The sequence below is a fragment of the Typha angustifolia genome, chromosome 7 (genome assembly GCF_048772165.1).
Source record: "Typha angustifolia cultivar Huaian chromosome 7, ASM4877216v1, whole genome shotgun sequence".
Taxonomy (NCBI): domain Eukaryota; kingdom Viridiplantae; phylum Streptophyta; class Magnoliopsida; order Poales; family Typhaceae; genus Typha; species Typha angustifolia.
This window is the reverse complement of record NC_133245.1, coordinates 725,533-741,772: the sequence shown is the minus strand read 5'-3', so window position 1 is coordinate 741,772 and position 16,240 is coordinate 725,533. Positions and strand designations below refer to the sequence as shown.

The 16,240-nt window shown below is 34.5% G+C and overlaps 2 protein-coding genes across 6 annotated transcripts; both read left to right on the top strand.

Moving 5' to 3' along the window:
- Window positions 1-266: 266 nt before the first annotated feature.
- Window positions 267-1,215, top strand: LOC140763462 (vascular-related unknown protein 4-like). 3 transcript variants are annotated; one of them, XM_073101664.1, is made up of 3 exons: window positions 267-680; window positions 781-846; window positions 967-1,215. In XM_073101664.1, exons 1-3 carry the CDS (start codon window positions 336-338, stop codon window positions 1,117-1,119), a joined length of 564 nt encoding a protein of 187 aa, XP_072957765.1. In that variant the 5' UTR covers window positions 267-335; the 3' UTR covers window positions 1,120-1,215. The 3 variants fall into 3 exon arrangements, with proteins under 3 accessions (XP_072957765.1, XP_072957764.1, XP_072957763.1); XM_073101663.1 differs by having other exon boundaries at window positions 267-689; XM_073101662.1 differs by having other exon boundaries at window positions 267-710.
- Window positions 1,216-4,131: 2,916 nt separating this feature from the next.
- LOC140762653 (protein disulfide isomerase-like 5-4) lies at window positions 4,132-16,099 on the top strand. 3 transcript variants are annotated; one of them, XM_073100532.1, is made up of 16 exons: window positions 4,132-4,327; window positions 5,384-5,474; window positions 6,453-6,547; window positions 6,884-6,941; window positions 7,864-8,048; window positions 9,430-9,487; window positions 9,912-9,952; window positions 10,091-10,165; window positions 11,294-11,350; window positions 12,075-12,141; window positions 12,305-12,451; window positions 13,797-14,021; window positions 14,628-14,789; window positions 14,860-14,937; window positions 15,024-15,109; window positions 15,836-16,099. In XM_073100532.1, the coding sequence occupies exons 1-15, from the start codon at window positions 4,287-4,289 to the stop codon at window positions 15,099-15,101; spliced, it is 1,458 nt and encodes a 485-aa protein (XP_072956633.1). In that variant the 5' UTR covers window positions 4,132-4,286; the 3' UTR covers window positions 15,102-15,109; window positions 15,836-16,099. The 3 variants fall into 3 exon arrangements, with proteins under 3 accessions (XP_072956633.1, XP_072956634.1, XP_072956635.1); XM_073100533.1 differs by having other exon boundaries at window positions 15,800-16,099; XM_073100534.1 differs by lacking the exons at window positions 4,132-4,327; window positions 5,384-5,474 and having other exon boundaries at window positions 7,869-8,048.
- The last annotated feature ends 141 nt before the right edge of the window (window positions 16,100-16,240 follow it).

Below are 16,240 nucleotides of genomic sequence, written 5' to 3'. Positions count from 1 at the left end.
AAATCTACAAATATCTAGTGATATCTAACATCGTCACTATTTGCAAGTAACAACGTTAGTAGTTCAACTATTCGAAAAAGTTTTACCAAGGATATTGATGCGAAGAATTCACTCCAAAGATTAAAAGAAATTAACTACTCATGCCGCTGTAGCTTTTTGTCTGCAAGTGGTGATTCAAGTACTCTCCCAACTCCCTCAACCCCACACCGATATAATACCAATATTGTATCTTTATCTGTCTCTCTCTCTCTCTCTCTCTCTTCTCTTTCTATTCTAATGCACTTTCTTTCTCTCTTTTTAAATATATAGTAACTTTCCTGAGAGGCTCATCCTTGATGTGCAAGATCACCTTCTCCAAATTCCATCCAATGGCGGACTCAACCAACTCTTCCGTCAACAGTGCTCTCTGTTGCAAGGAAAGCCCAACTCCTTCTGAAGAGAGTAGTTGGACCATGTACTTTGAGGACTTCTTGGCATCGGAGGAGAGGAGAATGGCAGGTGATATCTCTTCAAGCGTTGTGGAAGGCTCCTCCATGATCTCTGATGCTGCTTCATGCGCTGCATGGAAGCCGACGGCTCGCGCCGACTCAACCGGAAGCTGTAAGAAGCTAAGGTTGAAGAAAAGAAGGGCATGGGTGGCTTTAGAAGATGACCCTTTGGAAGATACTGCTAGCTCTCCTGTATATAATGTCAAGTTTGGAAGAACCCATGTATCTTCTAACTCCCTTTCCTTTATGACTTTCCTATTTTGATAGTTTATTTTGTTTCATTTTGGAGTAGGCTTGTGCTTTGACCCGCCCTGATTTGATCCCAAGGAAGAAGGAAGAGAATAGGGATATCTCAAAGGTAATCTAATTTATTGGTAATCACCATTATTACTTATTTACTCAGTTGTAGATTTTTGTAGCTAGGCGTAATAATAGCATCTTGTTTTCTCTCTCTCTCTCTCTTCATCTCTTGCGGCAGATTGGTGTTGGTTATGGAGAAGGTTCACTGTCGAAGAGGAGCATTGTAAATGAATTTGGTCTAGTTGATAGGAAAAATAATGAATGTATAGAACTGAAGAAAAAGGGAGTTTGTTTAGTACCTTTCTCCATGTTAGTAGACTATCTTGGGTAGATCCTTTTCTTTTTCTTTTTAAATTTTCAGAGAAGTGGGAAAAGAGCCCCCACCTTGAAGGTAAATATGTCAGTCAATGTATGAAGGTTTCACTCATACAGACTCCTCTTTGTGTTTTTCTATATCTCTGTGTGTGAACACGTGTGTGTGTGTGTGTGTACGTTGGCAGTTCAATTGTCTCCATACTCTTATAATCTTATTCCATCTGCTAAATAAAAAAAAGTCCTACTATGACAAAGGCAGTTAAACAGACGAAAAGTAGCTTTAGAATCTCCAACTCGAATTACCACAGCAGCAACCCTTACAGACACTAATTCAAAGGAATAAGGGTCAGCATTCCCACACGAGTGAACATTTTTTTTCCATTTTTTCAGGTCTCTTCTCCTGGAATAGCTCAGTAGTTTAAACTCAATATGGTGAAGGCTTTCAGTGTGATACAGTCTTCTTTGTAAGTTCACGGTGAAATGAATAGTAGAAAACAGACTGAGGAGCTGCCAAGGAATAACACAGTCTATGACAACAATCAGATGTGGAAGGAAATTAAACGAACATATGCCACAAAGAAAAGAAGAAGAAGAAGAAAAAAAAAGGAATCTAGCTAATGTTATCCGGTGATCAATGCTGGAAGGATTGGTTCAACTACCTTTCACTGTACTTGATTTAGATTTTCACAACAGGAGTTATTACAACCATAAATTGAAACCTAGTATCCCTCTGCAATTACCTCCCCATGCAAACCATATGACACCCCTGAGGAGATTGTTTTCATCCACTAGGTAGAAGAGAATCAAGGAAAGCATAACCATTAACCCTTCTGCTCCTCTCTCCACCTCCGTGAATAAAACTTTTGTCTGGTTACAATAGCTAAGCATTGGATTGGCAAGCATGTCAGAATTGAAGAGGAGATGTGAGCATGCGGCAGAGTTTGCTGGCAAGGCATGGGGGAAAGGACTTCAGTGGGGACTAGCACGTGCACTTGGATCTGCTTAGCTTTTGATGCCAAGACACAGCACTTAAGCTCCTCAGACCCTTCCCACGAGGCATGCCTTTCACTGCTACTGTCTCCCCCTCCTTCAATTCTTTCCTGTGGGGACTCACTTGGAGTGGCACTCCTCTGAGTAGGGTCCTCTCCTGATTTCTAAGTCACAACCAAGTCATCAGCTATCACTATTACATAAGCTTTTGTGTCATCTTATTATTATTATCTTTTTCTCTTTTAGATAGACCTACCTTCCACCCCCAGTAGAACAATCTAACAATCTAAATTAAAAGGCAGAGGAGGATGGAAGTCTCCCTTCTCTTCAACTTAAATGCAGTGGGCTTTTAACAAGTGGAAAGATAAGATGGAGTGGGACTGTTGGAGGAGATTGGAAGGTAGGAAGGAGACACATAAGAGTGGCTTCATCTCAATGATTAGAAAATCTAATGATCCTTCAGACGTCAAGCGGACATATATAGTCTATACTATTGCTTGGTTACAACTTGTGGAATCTAATCATTTTGTGAGGTTAATTTAAAAACATAAACCACTATTAAATTCAAGATATTGTAAGATTACATATGCTCTTTTAAATTTAATCTTGAGAATTATAAAAATAATTTGTGAAAAATATTCTGATTCCATGAATCGGGATGGGATAGAAGACACGTTGTAGAAGTGGAACCAGGATAGAAGTATAAGAAATGTGACGGGCTTATCTAGTTTAATGTATAGTCCAATCAACAATTAAAAATTAATAGCAGTCCAGCAAAGAAGTGCTATCGAAATGCTAGCTGTAGCAACTAGCAACCAGCAACCAGCAATCAAATCCACTTGTTTGTTGAGATGTCAATATATGCATGGGACTTCTTTTTTTAATTTTTTTAATGATTTAACATTGTTATTAAAAATTATATTTTTAATAGTGGGTTTATAAATTTAAGTTTCTCTTAATATATGGCTGTTAGAATTAATAGACACAAAAAGTTTTAGTGCTTCTTTTTAATACAGTAAAATCTTAATACATCTTTCGTATTTTATGGGTTCTTTTAACATTCCAATCAATAGTTGATCCAATTCTTCTTACTTAAATTATTCAATCTTTAGTAATTCTGATTGTGACATTAATATCATATTCAATTCGTTGGTATTTATCTTTACTACTGTGTGAGAGAAATCTAAATTTATAAATACTTTAAATATATTATTAAAAAATATAATTTTATTTAAATAATATTAAATTAAAAGTCTCATGCATATCTCAATAGACATTACCAGCTGGTGGGTGTGTCAAATATATAATTAACTGACGACTTCGATCATAAAAAGAAAATAGAGAAAGACTACAAAACTTAAGCAAGTGCAACTAGAGCCGAATAATGCACGCGATCGTTAGGTTAATGATTTGGCACATCCAATGGTGCATTCCAACCGAATCCCAACTATAGTACTAGTTAAATATCAAAATTATTGAAGCCCTACGAGATTTTATTAAGGGGATGGGCTTTTGGGCCTATAAATAATTGGACCATGATGGGCTTTTGATCCTATTAATAATTAGGCCATGATGGGCTTTGGGCCGAAACTTATTTACTGTTCGATTTCCATAAAAAAAGGGGCAAGTAATGGGGTGTTTTTACAATGCAATTATTTTTTTCAATTAGACAAAGAAAAACTAAAAACATATAATTTTTTATATAGCGGATGCATATTTGCTATAAGAAAGTGCATATAATATTAAAAATATAATTAAGTTATATAGATCCTAAGTAATGGGGCAGAAGATAAATGAGATATTAGTAACATTTTTTTATTTTTTAATTAGCAAAAATACATAAATTATGTGCAAATTTAATATAATAATATGTGCATATAATATTAAAAAATATACGATTTCTTTTTTCAAAATCCCAAACTCACCAATTGAAAGAAAATTGCAATTAATTAAGTTTAATAAGTTGCAAAGAGGCCCCTGATTTGGCTCTGAGGCCCTGACGTGTTATTTGTTAATTAAATTCGGTTACGAAATAAGAAAACGGATTCACTCCGATACGGCCATACGGGGAAGAACGAAGCCACGAAAAACCGATTTGAGTTCTTCTCGCCTTCTTTTCCCTGGATCTCGCTTCCGCGAAAACCCTAATCGATCTGAGCTCGAGCTTCGGGAATCGCCTTCTTGTACGCAACCATGATCTCCCCGAGCAGGCTCAAATCGGTGGATTTCTACAGGTTAGATCCCGGATCTCTCCTTGGCCCTGTATGGTAATGCTGGTTGTTTCTCGGTTTTCGGCCGTAATGGTGAACGAGTTCTTGTTATCGTTCTGTTAGATTTGGCATTTATGTCATGGATCTATATGCGCCGCGCCTTTATTGAATCTGGAAGTACTGCGCCATGGTTGTGGTAGAGCTCTAATTTTGACTCGTATTCAACTGATCTTAAAACGTGTTATGGGAAGAACAGGGTCGAAGAGAAAGACTGCTCTGTAAGATTGGCCGATGGTTGTAAGAAAATCTCGGAATTGTTGTGCCACCAATGTTGCTTGTTTAGGGCTTAAGACAGATTGACTGGATATTTAATTTGATAACTCTGTTAACATGTACTAGAAAGATCAATGGATAGGCTATAAGTAACCCGAAAGTGAAGACTAGTGATTCAGCGGTGGTTTAGATGTTTTATATAAGAGATTAGTAAATTCAGCACTTTAAATAATAGACTCAAATTTGAGTCGGATCACCTAGTTTAAGTTGTTAGGTGGTGTTCATCTGTAGTAGACTAGTAATAGTCTATCAGTGCTATCATACATACAGATGTTGCTTGATAGTGGGTTAACAATTTACATTGTATATCCAGTTGTTGTAGCAGTAAGTGATAGCTAGCCTGACATGGTAAATTTGAGCAGAATACTGGGTTTGATATTATTTATATTGCTGGAGATGTTAGCTTAGAAATATGAAATGAAATTTCCCTTCTGGTTTGTCAATAAATGGATATACATACGTCTAGAAGAATTGCATATACTGAAGTTTCTGTGTCAAAGGTTGGATAAATAGATTCCATCTTGAAATTATAGATTCTGTTGCTTAAGAAGTTAAGATAACTATTATGTATTTTATGTCTGTATGTTATTGTCGCAAGAATATTGCATGATGAAAATGTTTCCTTCTTCTGAAGAAAAACAGGACATATAGAACTTATATTTAGTTCAGAAGACTTATTTCACTCAGATTGCATTTTATATGTCTGTTTTCAATGTATAATTACATATGGTCATCTGTTGGCTACAGGAAAATACCCAGGGATTTGACGGAGGCATCACTTTCTGGTGCAGGTTTATCTATCATAGCAGCTTTATCCATGATATTTTTGTTTGGAATGGTTGGTTCTCATTATCTATCTTCATTCATTCTTCTGAGGTCATGATGGGTTTACTAGTTTTCAATTTAATCTGCTTCTATGGAAAACATGCATAAAGTGGTATTTGATCTGTGGAAACCATTTTCATTAACTTAGTGTGCTTTCTAGACAAATTGAATTAGGATAATAGCTATGCATCCCAAATTCTGGATATTCACTAGTGGGATCTTTATCTGTTTAAGAACTTTGTCATGAACCACTCCTTTTATTTTCCTTTTAATTGATTTTATTTGTGTGCAAAGAATGGCTGGATACTTATTTTCTTTTTCCAAGTAATGGTTTTGATGGTTGTGAATAGACTAGAACTTGGAGAAGGAATATTCAAAGGTTATTAATTCGCAACTCGCAAGGACATTCACCTAGAATTTATTGGTCTTCAATTTATAAAGTTTGCCTCTAAAACTTGTGATAAAATTTGTAACCTATAAAATATCCAAAATAAATGCACATACCAAGTTGGATTTGATTATACCCTCATAAGAGCAATTCCAACCGATTATTAGTCTTATTTTAAAGATCTCGATGAGAGTTTTCTAATTATATATTTTTTTATTAAAAAATAATAACGTTAAGATGACCTATTAAGTAATTTAAAATAGCTAATATAATAATATATATTATATTATATTTAATATATATGGAGCCCGGTGCGTTGGAGTGCACCGGGCTCTTGCTCCATTTTTTGGTTTCATATTTGGAGCCTTTGGGCTCTAAATATAGAGCCAGCGTTGGAGATGCTCTAAGCAACCTAAATTTTCTGTCTTAGGAATTTAAGGTCTTCTAATTGCTTTTGCCATGTGTACTTGATGATCCAACTCTGCTACGAATTACATATTCTAATTCATTCTCTTTAAAAACAGCAATTGCTAATTTGATGGAATAATGGAATTAGATGATTCTCATGGATTTAATTCCTCAACTGGCATCTTACTTTTGCAGGAGTTGAATGATTATTTGACAATTAGAACATCCACATCAATAGTTGTTGATCAGAGCTCAGATGGAGAATTTCTACGCATTGATTTTAATATAAGGTAAACTCAGCTGGCAAATTTTGTTGAAAGAATACTGTCCTATCAGCTTTGTGGGGTTTTCAACATTGTTGTGAATGTGTACTTCTTTCCTAATATTTGCATGTTTCACGAATACCTTCCAATTTGATCTGTCACTGAAGGGTTAATTTACTTGAATTCTGTATGTGACAGAAGGTCCCAGTGTATTAAATAGTTGCATATGTGACGCTATATATACACACATACATAGATTTGTGTGCATTGACATGTGTTTTCATACCTGTCTAAACTCTACAAGATTGATCAGTAGTCTTATGCTCTTTTGAGTTAATTACCTGTTTCTTTATCTGTTTGTAGTTTTCCTGCACTCTCATGTGAATTTGCATCAGTGGATGTGAGTGATGCATTGGGAACGGTAAGTTGTTTATCTTACAAATTTCTTCTGCAAGTTTTTATGTTTTTTCTCATTCTTTCTTTAGTAGCTATCATATATAATTCTATACTGCTCTGGCTTCTTTCTTGGCTTCTGCTTATGTGTACATGCAATTCTATGTATATGCTAATATATACATTGGTATTGTAGCCTGCTGACATATACACAACATTTGGAAGATGTGTTCTTGTAGGAGTAATGACATGACATGATATTGCATCTTGGCATATTTGGAATTTCAGAGTAATCCTTCATCTGGTTAGATGAAAATCAGACTTGGATTTCGTCAATTTTAATAGAGTAAAATGGATGATGTCACAGTTAGGCAATATGAGTGTAGAAAAATTCTGCTAGTTTGGTGCACTAGATTTGATGCAATTGGCCTTCAGATTAGTGTATAATAATTTGGAGCACCAGGTTGTCTCAAATGTGGGTACTCCAACTATGCATCACAGTTCAGCTATCAACTACGAATGTCATTCACAGTCACTCGAAGTGGTAGTGATTTGTATAAACAGATTAAGGGATCAAATCAATGTAATACCGGATGGGTATGATACAATGAATTCCTAATGCTGAATTAGGTACTACTATATTAGAACTCAGGGGAATTAGTATTCACGTAAGTTAAAGTTCCCCAATTTTTATAGCACATTAAAAACTTCGAGAAGTCTGTCTGCCTTTGTATACCCCTGAACCTGAAACTTGTGCATATATATCTAGTTCCTATGAAGGGAACAAGGTAGTTCCTAGGATCAATTAAGATTGTACTTCTGTTCAATATATTCCTCACACAAACTTTTGTATTTATGATGCATGTTTTAATTCTGTTTTCTGTAATTACCTCCTTAATGCCATTGTTCTGATTGTCTTATAACTTGCATTTGTTCTTAATTATGTGCAGAACAGATTGAATATTACAAAGACTATTCGGAAGTTCTCGATTGATCGCAATCTAGTGTCAACTGGATCTGAGTTCCACTCAGGACCCCTACCCAAAGTCAATAAACATGGAGATGACATTGAAGAAGAATATGGTGATGGTTCAATTCCTTTGACTGCTAACAGTTTTGAGAGCTACTCACATCAGTAAGTAGGCAGTTTGAGCAGTTGAAATTTACATTATACTTATTTTTGGACTTTGCATTGCTGATGACATCATTGTAATAATTTTCTGTGACCAAACTGCTATTTTGGTGTTCTTACTCCAGCATAAAATAGCAGCAGGGTTTTATTTCCTCTTCTGATCTTAGCAAATTATTCTGTTGAAAGTTGGGTTTTAATTCTTGAATGTGAGCCGCTCCTGGATATATGTACAAATGCCTGACAGGAACATGGTCCAATATAGTTTATCTACTTGAGCCTTGCAAATGTGTTATCTCAGTAACTAAACTAGCTCAGTCGATTAAGCAAAACTAGGCATTTTAAAACATCTGATAGGCAAATAGTAATAATTGTAGTTGTTAAATAGAACTACTTCAGCTCCATTCTTATATTAAAAAAAGGTTTTCTCTATTGGCATATGTGCTCATAAGTAGATTTGCTCTCTATCTTCATCATTTTATTGTCACTGAACTATGCCAAGCATATCATAGTTATTTTCACCGAACTATGAAATCATGACATGAAACATCTACTTTTATTTAGATAATTAGATGCATGTTTTACTGAATCTCTTTCACTGCGCTGATGAAGAATAGAGATTGGTCATGTGCCTTTATTTCAAGCACAATTAACTCAAAGAGATCCTCTTCATAACGTTGAAGTTGGGAGAGATGATGCTATTCCAAATTATGTGATTTGCCTCATACGGAGCGAATGCATTTCAATGAGATCAGTTATCTTGGGACACAAGTATCTGGATGACCTTTTGTTGTACCTAGATTTTCTTTTATCCCAGGATGCCAAACAATGAGATCAATTTCTGTACATCGATTAATGTTACAATTTTGAGTGTAATGCAGTAATTGCACCTCCATTTACTGCTTTCAGCCTTACTCTTTATTGTGGAATTAACATTATTGGTTAAAGACCCTTTCTTTTTTTGGGGGAAAAACCTAATTCTGCTTTTGCAATATATAGAAAACTTGACTAGTCATCTTACTTACCGAGTCAAACACATACAGAAGTATGGTAAGTTTTCTACAGAGACAAAATGCTTGAATGTGGTTGCATACCAACTTTCCATTGATCACTTAGAGTTCATGCGCAATAAAAGCATGTCACTTCTTTTCATGTTTTTTCTGATGCTTGATTTGCCACCACATAGTTGCCATTATTAAACTTGTTCTGTCCAAGCTTCTTTCGTTGGACACTCTCCATGGAGTTGCTTGAAGTAATGCATATATGTGAATAAGCTTATGATTTCCAATTTTGTACCATTATGCCAAATTGTTATCTAAGATTATTTTTCTACGATAAATGCAAATTTCTTTTGCAATCTAAATTTATGAAATCATCTTTTATTCAGGTACTCAATCTTGGTTGTCAACTTCTATGCACCTTGGTGTTATTGGAGCAATCGCTTGGTAATCTGTTCATCTTAAAGTACCTTATGTTCATGAATGATAAATTAAGCATTTAGACATATGCTTATTGAATCAGTTGCACCATTAGGAAAATCAGTTGGTTATAATTATTGTGATGTTGAAATTGCTTGGAATATGGAGAGACCTACAGATTTAATGTTTTAAATTGGTTGGTAAGTCCAATACTGTCCCAAGTGTATAATAGCAATTTTGAATTCAGTTAAATTCTATTTTCCCTTTTGGGCAATGGGCTAGTTGACCTGAAGCTTCAATTTTGATTAATTGATTTTTTTAATTACGGCCTAAGTAATAGTAATTCCATGTGTCCTTTTGCCTATATAGTTGAGATTGATGCTATGCTTAAATAAGAATTTAATTTCAATTTTATATCTTAAAGTTTGTGATATCTATTTATTTGCTTCAGAAACCATCATGGGAGAGAGCAGCTAAAATTATGAGGGAGAGGTAGCATCTCATGTCTTGTCTTTATGTGCTAATGAAATTGAGTTTCATGTCTTTTATTTTATTCAGTCACCTTCTTATTTAGTTTTGCTGATGTATCATTAGGCAATGACGCTTGGCCCTTTTTGTTGTGATCTCCAGATATGATCCTGAAATGGATGGCAGAATCATCCTAGGAAAGGTTGATTGTACTGAAGAAGGTGAACTCTGCAGGAGGTATATTCTATGTTATTTTATACTCTACATAGAACTAATTTAATGTAAATTGGCTGCAATTTGATGAATATAAATTCCTTGTTTAGGTTCATGACATGTGCCATATATAGGCTTATATAATGTCATCTAAAATTCTAAATAGTTTGGACTTTAAAACTTTCTCCTTATCTTGCTTGTCGATCTGTTTGAGTAGAATATTTCTTTTTCCCTGGCGTGTAACCACTAAGTGGTTTAAAGTAGAGGATTGCCTGAAGCAAAGCTGAATGGACAGATATGATCATATGGCTGAACTCAACTAGTTGAACTGGATATTTTGTTGCTGCTGTGTTTTCTTTGAAGTATAAGTGCATTGGGACTAATTGTTTATGGACTTCATCAACTGCTTGACTGTTCCCATCGATTTCACTTAGTATGCTAGGTAATTAAGATATCAAGAATCTGAATCATATGTACATGTTCAAATGCTGAAATCACAGACAACTAACTCGCGTACTTTTAGTTGTTGAAAAGCTAAAGAGTGATGCATTGTACTTACAGAATATGCTACAAATATAGTAATGATCAAGTACAAAACTATGAAGAGTAGTCATCTAATTTGAGACTTCCACATACTGAAATAGGAAAATGTTGATATTATACTGTAGCATATGGTGTAGAAACATAGCAACTCAAGTGTACCTTTAGTCAGATAACAAGTTAAGATTATCTTCATGACAACAGAAGATCTGTTAACTGATATAGTTTAATCCAAACTTGTGCTTTGAATACTGATTTCTTTTGCATTATTTCACTTTCTGGAAGGGGTAAGGGAGAGAATTATGGATTATATAGGAAAAGAAATAGAAGCAGCATATTTTGATACTGAATTTGTTATTGTTCTTATATGTGATGCTAATAGAGAGTTTTCAAAGTGTCTTGAATCTTATGAGGCTTGATAAAAAGAATTATTTCTTTGTATTAACTATTTCTTTAAAGGGTACTGCAAATATATTGCTGGTGTGAATAGATCGTTAGTTAGTACATCTTTTATTTATTTATTCTTGTTAAATTTGATATATCAGTAATATCAGTCTTGTTGTCTCTCTGAAACTATTGAAAATGAGATGTCATGAAGAAAACTTTTTGCAGGCATCACATCCAAGGCTATCCTTCTATTCGCATTTTTCGCAAAGGAAGTGATATAAAGTAAGCATGACAAACCTTTTCATTACCTTTGATGAAACTTGCAACTCTTCGCTGAAAATAGGAAAAAATGTACTGGCTTGAGACTATTGATGCAAATGACTACTCTGAAAGTTTTTTCATTATTGATATCTCTAGTTTAGATGCAATATCTATTTTTTTCTTAATTTTCTTAAAAAATTTAACTGCATTGTTACCTCTGCTAAAAAGTGAAAATGATTTGCGAGAACATTTTTTTCTGGATACTACTGAAATGTCAGCATTCTACTTTTATTATGTTTTCCTTTTTTTAATGTTATTTTTTTTCAAGTTTCTTTGGATTTCATCACTGTGATTGCCACATCTTCCCTTGCAAGTCAGATAAATAAGATTGTTTCTTTTGTTAGAAAATCGTTCTGCTTGTGGATTTTTATGATTATGAAAGGTTCTGCCATTGTATAGAATAGTTGATTGGTTTGCAGCCTTTTGGAGTCCTTTACAGTTATTTCTAGCTTTAATTAGTGTAACTACATACGATTATATTTTCAGATTTCAAGTCTATTACATTTATATATGGAACTTTCTGCTTCTGAAAAGAGTAATGTTCATCTATAGTATCCTGTGCACAGCATCTTTGGTTAGAGGTTTCAGTTCATGAAGGACCTGGTTATGTGTTTCTATATGGTAATCCTTATAATTACTTATTCTTGGATATCTAAATAATTGCTATCTATACAATGACCTGCAGGGAAAATCACGGGCATCATGATCATGAATCTTATTATGGAGAACGTGACACAGAAAGTTTAGTTGCGGTATGATTATTAATGAGAAAAGTTTGGCAGTCACATTTGATATAGTCATTGTGTATTGGTTTTTTATAAGTCCCAGTTGTCATCATAAACTTTTTCTTATGTTCATTTATTATCTAATCCAATTGGAAACATTTAATTATTTGCTTTTCATTCCAAATGACAGGCAATGGAAACTCTAGTTTCACCTGTTCCAAAAGAGTCTCACAATCTGGCATTAGAAGATAAATCAAATAAAACAATTGATTCAGCAAAACGCCCTGCGCCGTTAACCAGTGGATGTAGAATAGAAGGTTTTGTGCGTGTTAAGAAGGTAAAAATGCTGATGAGCTTGATACTTCTGCCAGTTAAGTTTTATGACATTTTACAGGAAAATAAATGTTGGCTGCACAGATTTGTCTGTGCAAAATTCCTTAATCATGACAGGGACTGAACTGCATTATTCATTTGTACCATGCTATCTCAGATGTTCTAAAAGACAAGAGTGAAGAGACATGCTACTTAATTATGTATGAGCTGTTGTATCTTTATTTTCTTATGGCACTAGTTTTGAAAAAGATGACTTCTGTAGAGCTAATATGAAAAATGAGGATACTGAACACTGCAAAATGGCAAAATGATGGGGGAAAAAAATCAAAGAATTGTATTATATAAATGAAGAGGATGAGTGTCAGTGCTTACCAATTAATTTGTAAGTAGATGTCACTTATTAGGTTATAACACGTGAAGGTTAATGGACTGATAGATGGTTACTGACAAAATGATACTTATAATAAACATTGCTTTGAGAATAAACCTAATTTGGTGACATCATGGAGAAGACCTGGACATCTTAACCATCTGTCTTTCCATAACAATTTATGTTCTGCCAACTCTCTGCATTGGCTTTTTATCTACTTCTGCTTCAAATTCTCTGATCTATGTCCAGTTTCCTGGCCATTATTAATTAGACTAGGTATACACCCTACAATAGTGGGAAGCTTGTGTGCTGGAATATCCTTTTTTTTATCCTGGTCTCAATTCTGAAACATGAACCAACAAGGTTATCTGTTGTGGTGAATCAGAAAATGCAATCAAAGTACTAAACCTTATAAAAACTGGTCAAAGTTGATGGGCTCACTAACTGAATAAACAGGAAACTAATGTTACTCTCCTTTTTGTCTGACCAATTTAAGTTGAAAATTTTGCATTTTATGAGTTATTACTGATATTGTTGGCTCTTTTTTCTCATATTTCTTACTGTTTCAGATCTACAGTATGACAACCCCATTCTTGCAGCTGCATTTCCTTCTTGTCTGCAGAATATTATCAAGAGTCTTCTCATCTAGAGCTTTTAACTGCTAACCTGATATCCATTCTAAGTTCCTCTTGAAATAGGGGAATAGGAATGCTTATTTTGGTTGTGGACAAATTGGATTGAATTGAATAGAAAGACATGAAATGAATGGAAAAATGAGAGTATTGAAACCATCTTGAAAACTCAATATGAAGTTCGCCACTAGGGGCATTTCTATTAATCATTCTGACCTATTCTTTTACATATAGTATTTGGCCCTAACATTGAGTTATTTGATTTAAGTTGGGATTGTAAGCTCAGAAATATTTTGGTACTGTTTGATTTTGACCTAATATTTTATTTTTGCCCCTTATTTATGCAGGTTCCGGGCAACCTTATCATCTCAGCTCGCTCAGGAGAACATTCATTTGATCCCTCTCAAATAAATGTTTCTCATGTTGTTTCACAGTTTTCTTTTGGTAAAAAGCTCTCGCCGAGGCTGCTAAGTGAAGTTAAGAGACTGACACCATATCTTGGTGGAAGTCATGACCGTTTGAGAGGTCAATCATATATTGCTAACCATGGGGATACTAATGCCAATGTTACCGTAAGTCTCTGAAAGCTTAAATATAGATAATTTGTTTATCCATATTGTTATACCTAAAGATGCTTCAGTATCATAATTCACAACTTCGTGAGCATCAGTGACATATGATATGACCTGGCGATAACCTTTATGATGATTCAATAAAAATGAATATGGTGTCATAATTTTTCTTTTCTCAGAGATGTTTATCTTAATAATCACCTTTCAGATAGTAATTTCATTGGGGAGATCAAATATACTCTGATTGGCCAGGCTATCTGACTCATAGGTCAAAGTTGGTGTATCTTTTTTTATTTCACCAGTAGTGGTGTTCTCCGAAATATATATGGATTTAAAAGAAGATTATTTGATTACATATGATAATTCACCAGTGGTGAGAGTTGCAAAACCTTACTTTATATGTCAAATATGCTCCAACAATTCCTGGTTAGCCTGGTTAAGTAAATATTACCTGTCTGTTTGATGGGGATGTATAAAGTATACTAGTATTATGAGGATACTTCTGCCATAGATTTCTAGAGGACTTGCATAGGTTTTTGGCATGATGTTTGGGTCACTAAGTGTCCTTTTCCATCTGTATCATCTATTTGATTCTTTGCTTCTTAGATTGAGCATTACATCCAAGTAGTAAAAACTGAAGTAAGAACGGGAAGATCTTCTCGGGAACATACATTGCTTGAGGAATATGAGTACACAGCCCACAGCAGTTTGGTGCATAGTCTTCATGTTCCTGTTGCCAAATTCCATTTTGTGCCCTCACCCATGCAGGCAAGTATCACGATCATTGTCTTGATCAAATCTCTGTAGTCCCTGGTCTAATTATCACTGTATATTTCAGGTCTTGATATCTAAAGATCCAAAGTCTTTCTCTCATTTCATCACAAATGTTTGTGCCATCATTGGAGGAATTTTCACGGTTTGCATCTGATACATTTAGATGGCCATGTTATCTTATAATGTTCAGTACATGTGAAGTAGTTCTAAACCTTATATGGTTTTCAGGTTGCGGGAATATTGGATTCTATATTGCACAACACCATTCGACTAATGAAGAAGGTAGAATTAGGCAAAAATTTTTGATCAGGAAGGTGAGACTTAATGATAAGTTCCTCCAAGTTATTTTTTTTATTACTTAAGAAACATTTTTCTAGTCATAGAACAATATATAATTCTACAAGAACACATGTTGCATTGCCTATTACTCTATTGTACTAGTAATTCCTTACAATTGCTAATATATAGATATTGCCTTTTAGAATATTCTCTATTGCACTTCATCTTCATCCAAGGTTGCATTATACCGGACTTTGTTGCAACTTGCAACAGATTGACACTAATTTCTTCAATAATAATTAGATATATCATGTTGTCTATAGTTTTTGAGGAATATGGTTGATCTGCTAAGAGGAGTATGGAAAAAAGTTCTCAGAATCCTCTGGGATGAGCCACCCTGAACCTTCATAGATTCTTGCTGATAATTAATTATCATACTAGAGGTTGTGAGAGAAATTTCAGCACCTCTGAACCTCTAAACAAGCAAACTGAAGGGTCAACATCCTCTGAACCTTCCAGTTAATTCCTAAATTCTTACAGATAATTAAATAGAATTCAGTCTAACTCCTATGAACATCCTCTGCAATTGTTACACAGTTCTAAATGTTAACCCTACAAGATCTAGTTATGTAAAGTTTGCTAGAAGCAGATATAATAGTCCATTTGTTATGTGCTGCTTAATGAAGCAGCACATTGAATTGACTACGTATTTGTTGTTTGATCAGATCAGCATAATTTAATTTATGGACGTATTACACCAGGTGGCGAATGTCTGATTGACGTAACACCCCAGGTGGAGTTGTATTGTGCTAAAGGAAGATGCTTTTGAACTTGTCATGGATTAATGCAGAAGAGCAGGGACAACTTGACAATTTTACAAAGCATTAGGGAGAGGAGAAAGTAGAATATTGCTCTAGTGTTCTTGTATCACTTAGTCATATTACTTGCTTTATTAGTATCTAAATCTACATCGTCTTTCTTGTTCTGACTGAACGAATAAAATATCTAGAAGAAATATGTTCCAAGCGTAGGCAATCTTACATAATAGATGTATAATTTCAATTAATTGAGCCAATTAACTATAGGATATCATAATAGATGTATAATTTCAAGCACTTGGGTGACGCTTTTTTAGCTGAAGTGTTTTAGCATTCATAGACAATCTT

Coding starts and splice junctions, on each gene's coding strand:
- LOC140763462 (XM_073101662.1), top strand. CDS start 336: ATGTGCAAGATCACCTTCTCCAAATTCCATCCAATGGCGGACTCAACC. Junction 711..780: donor TCAAGTTTGGAAGAACCCAT/GTATCTTCTAAC, acceptor ATTTTGGAGTAG/GCTTGTGCTTTGACCCGCCC. Junction 847..966: donor AGAATAGGGATATCTCAAAG/GTAATCTAATTT, acceptor CTCTTGCGGCAG/ATTGGTGTTGGTTATGGAGA.
- LOC140762653 (XM_073100532.1), top strand. CDS start 4,287: ATGATCTCCCCGAGCAGGCTCAAATCGGTGGATTTCTACAG. Junction 10,166..11,293: donor GAAGGTGAACTCTGCAGGAG/GTATATTCTATG, acceptor AACTTTTTGCAG/GCATCACATCCAAGGCTATC. Junction 12,142..12,304: donor ACACAGAAAGTTTAGTTGCG/GTATGATTATTA, acceptor TCCAAATGACAG/GCAATGGAAACTCTAGTTTC.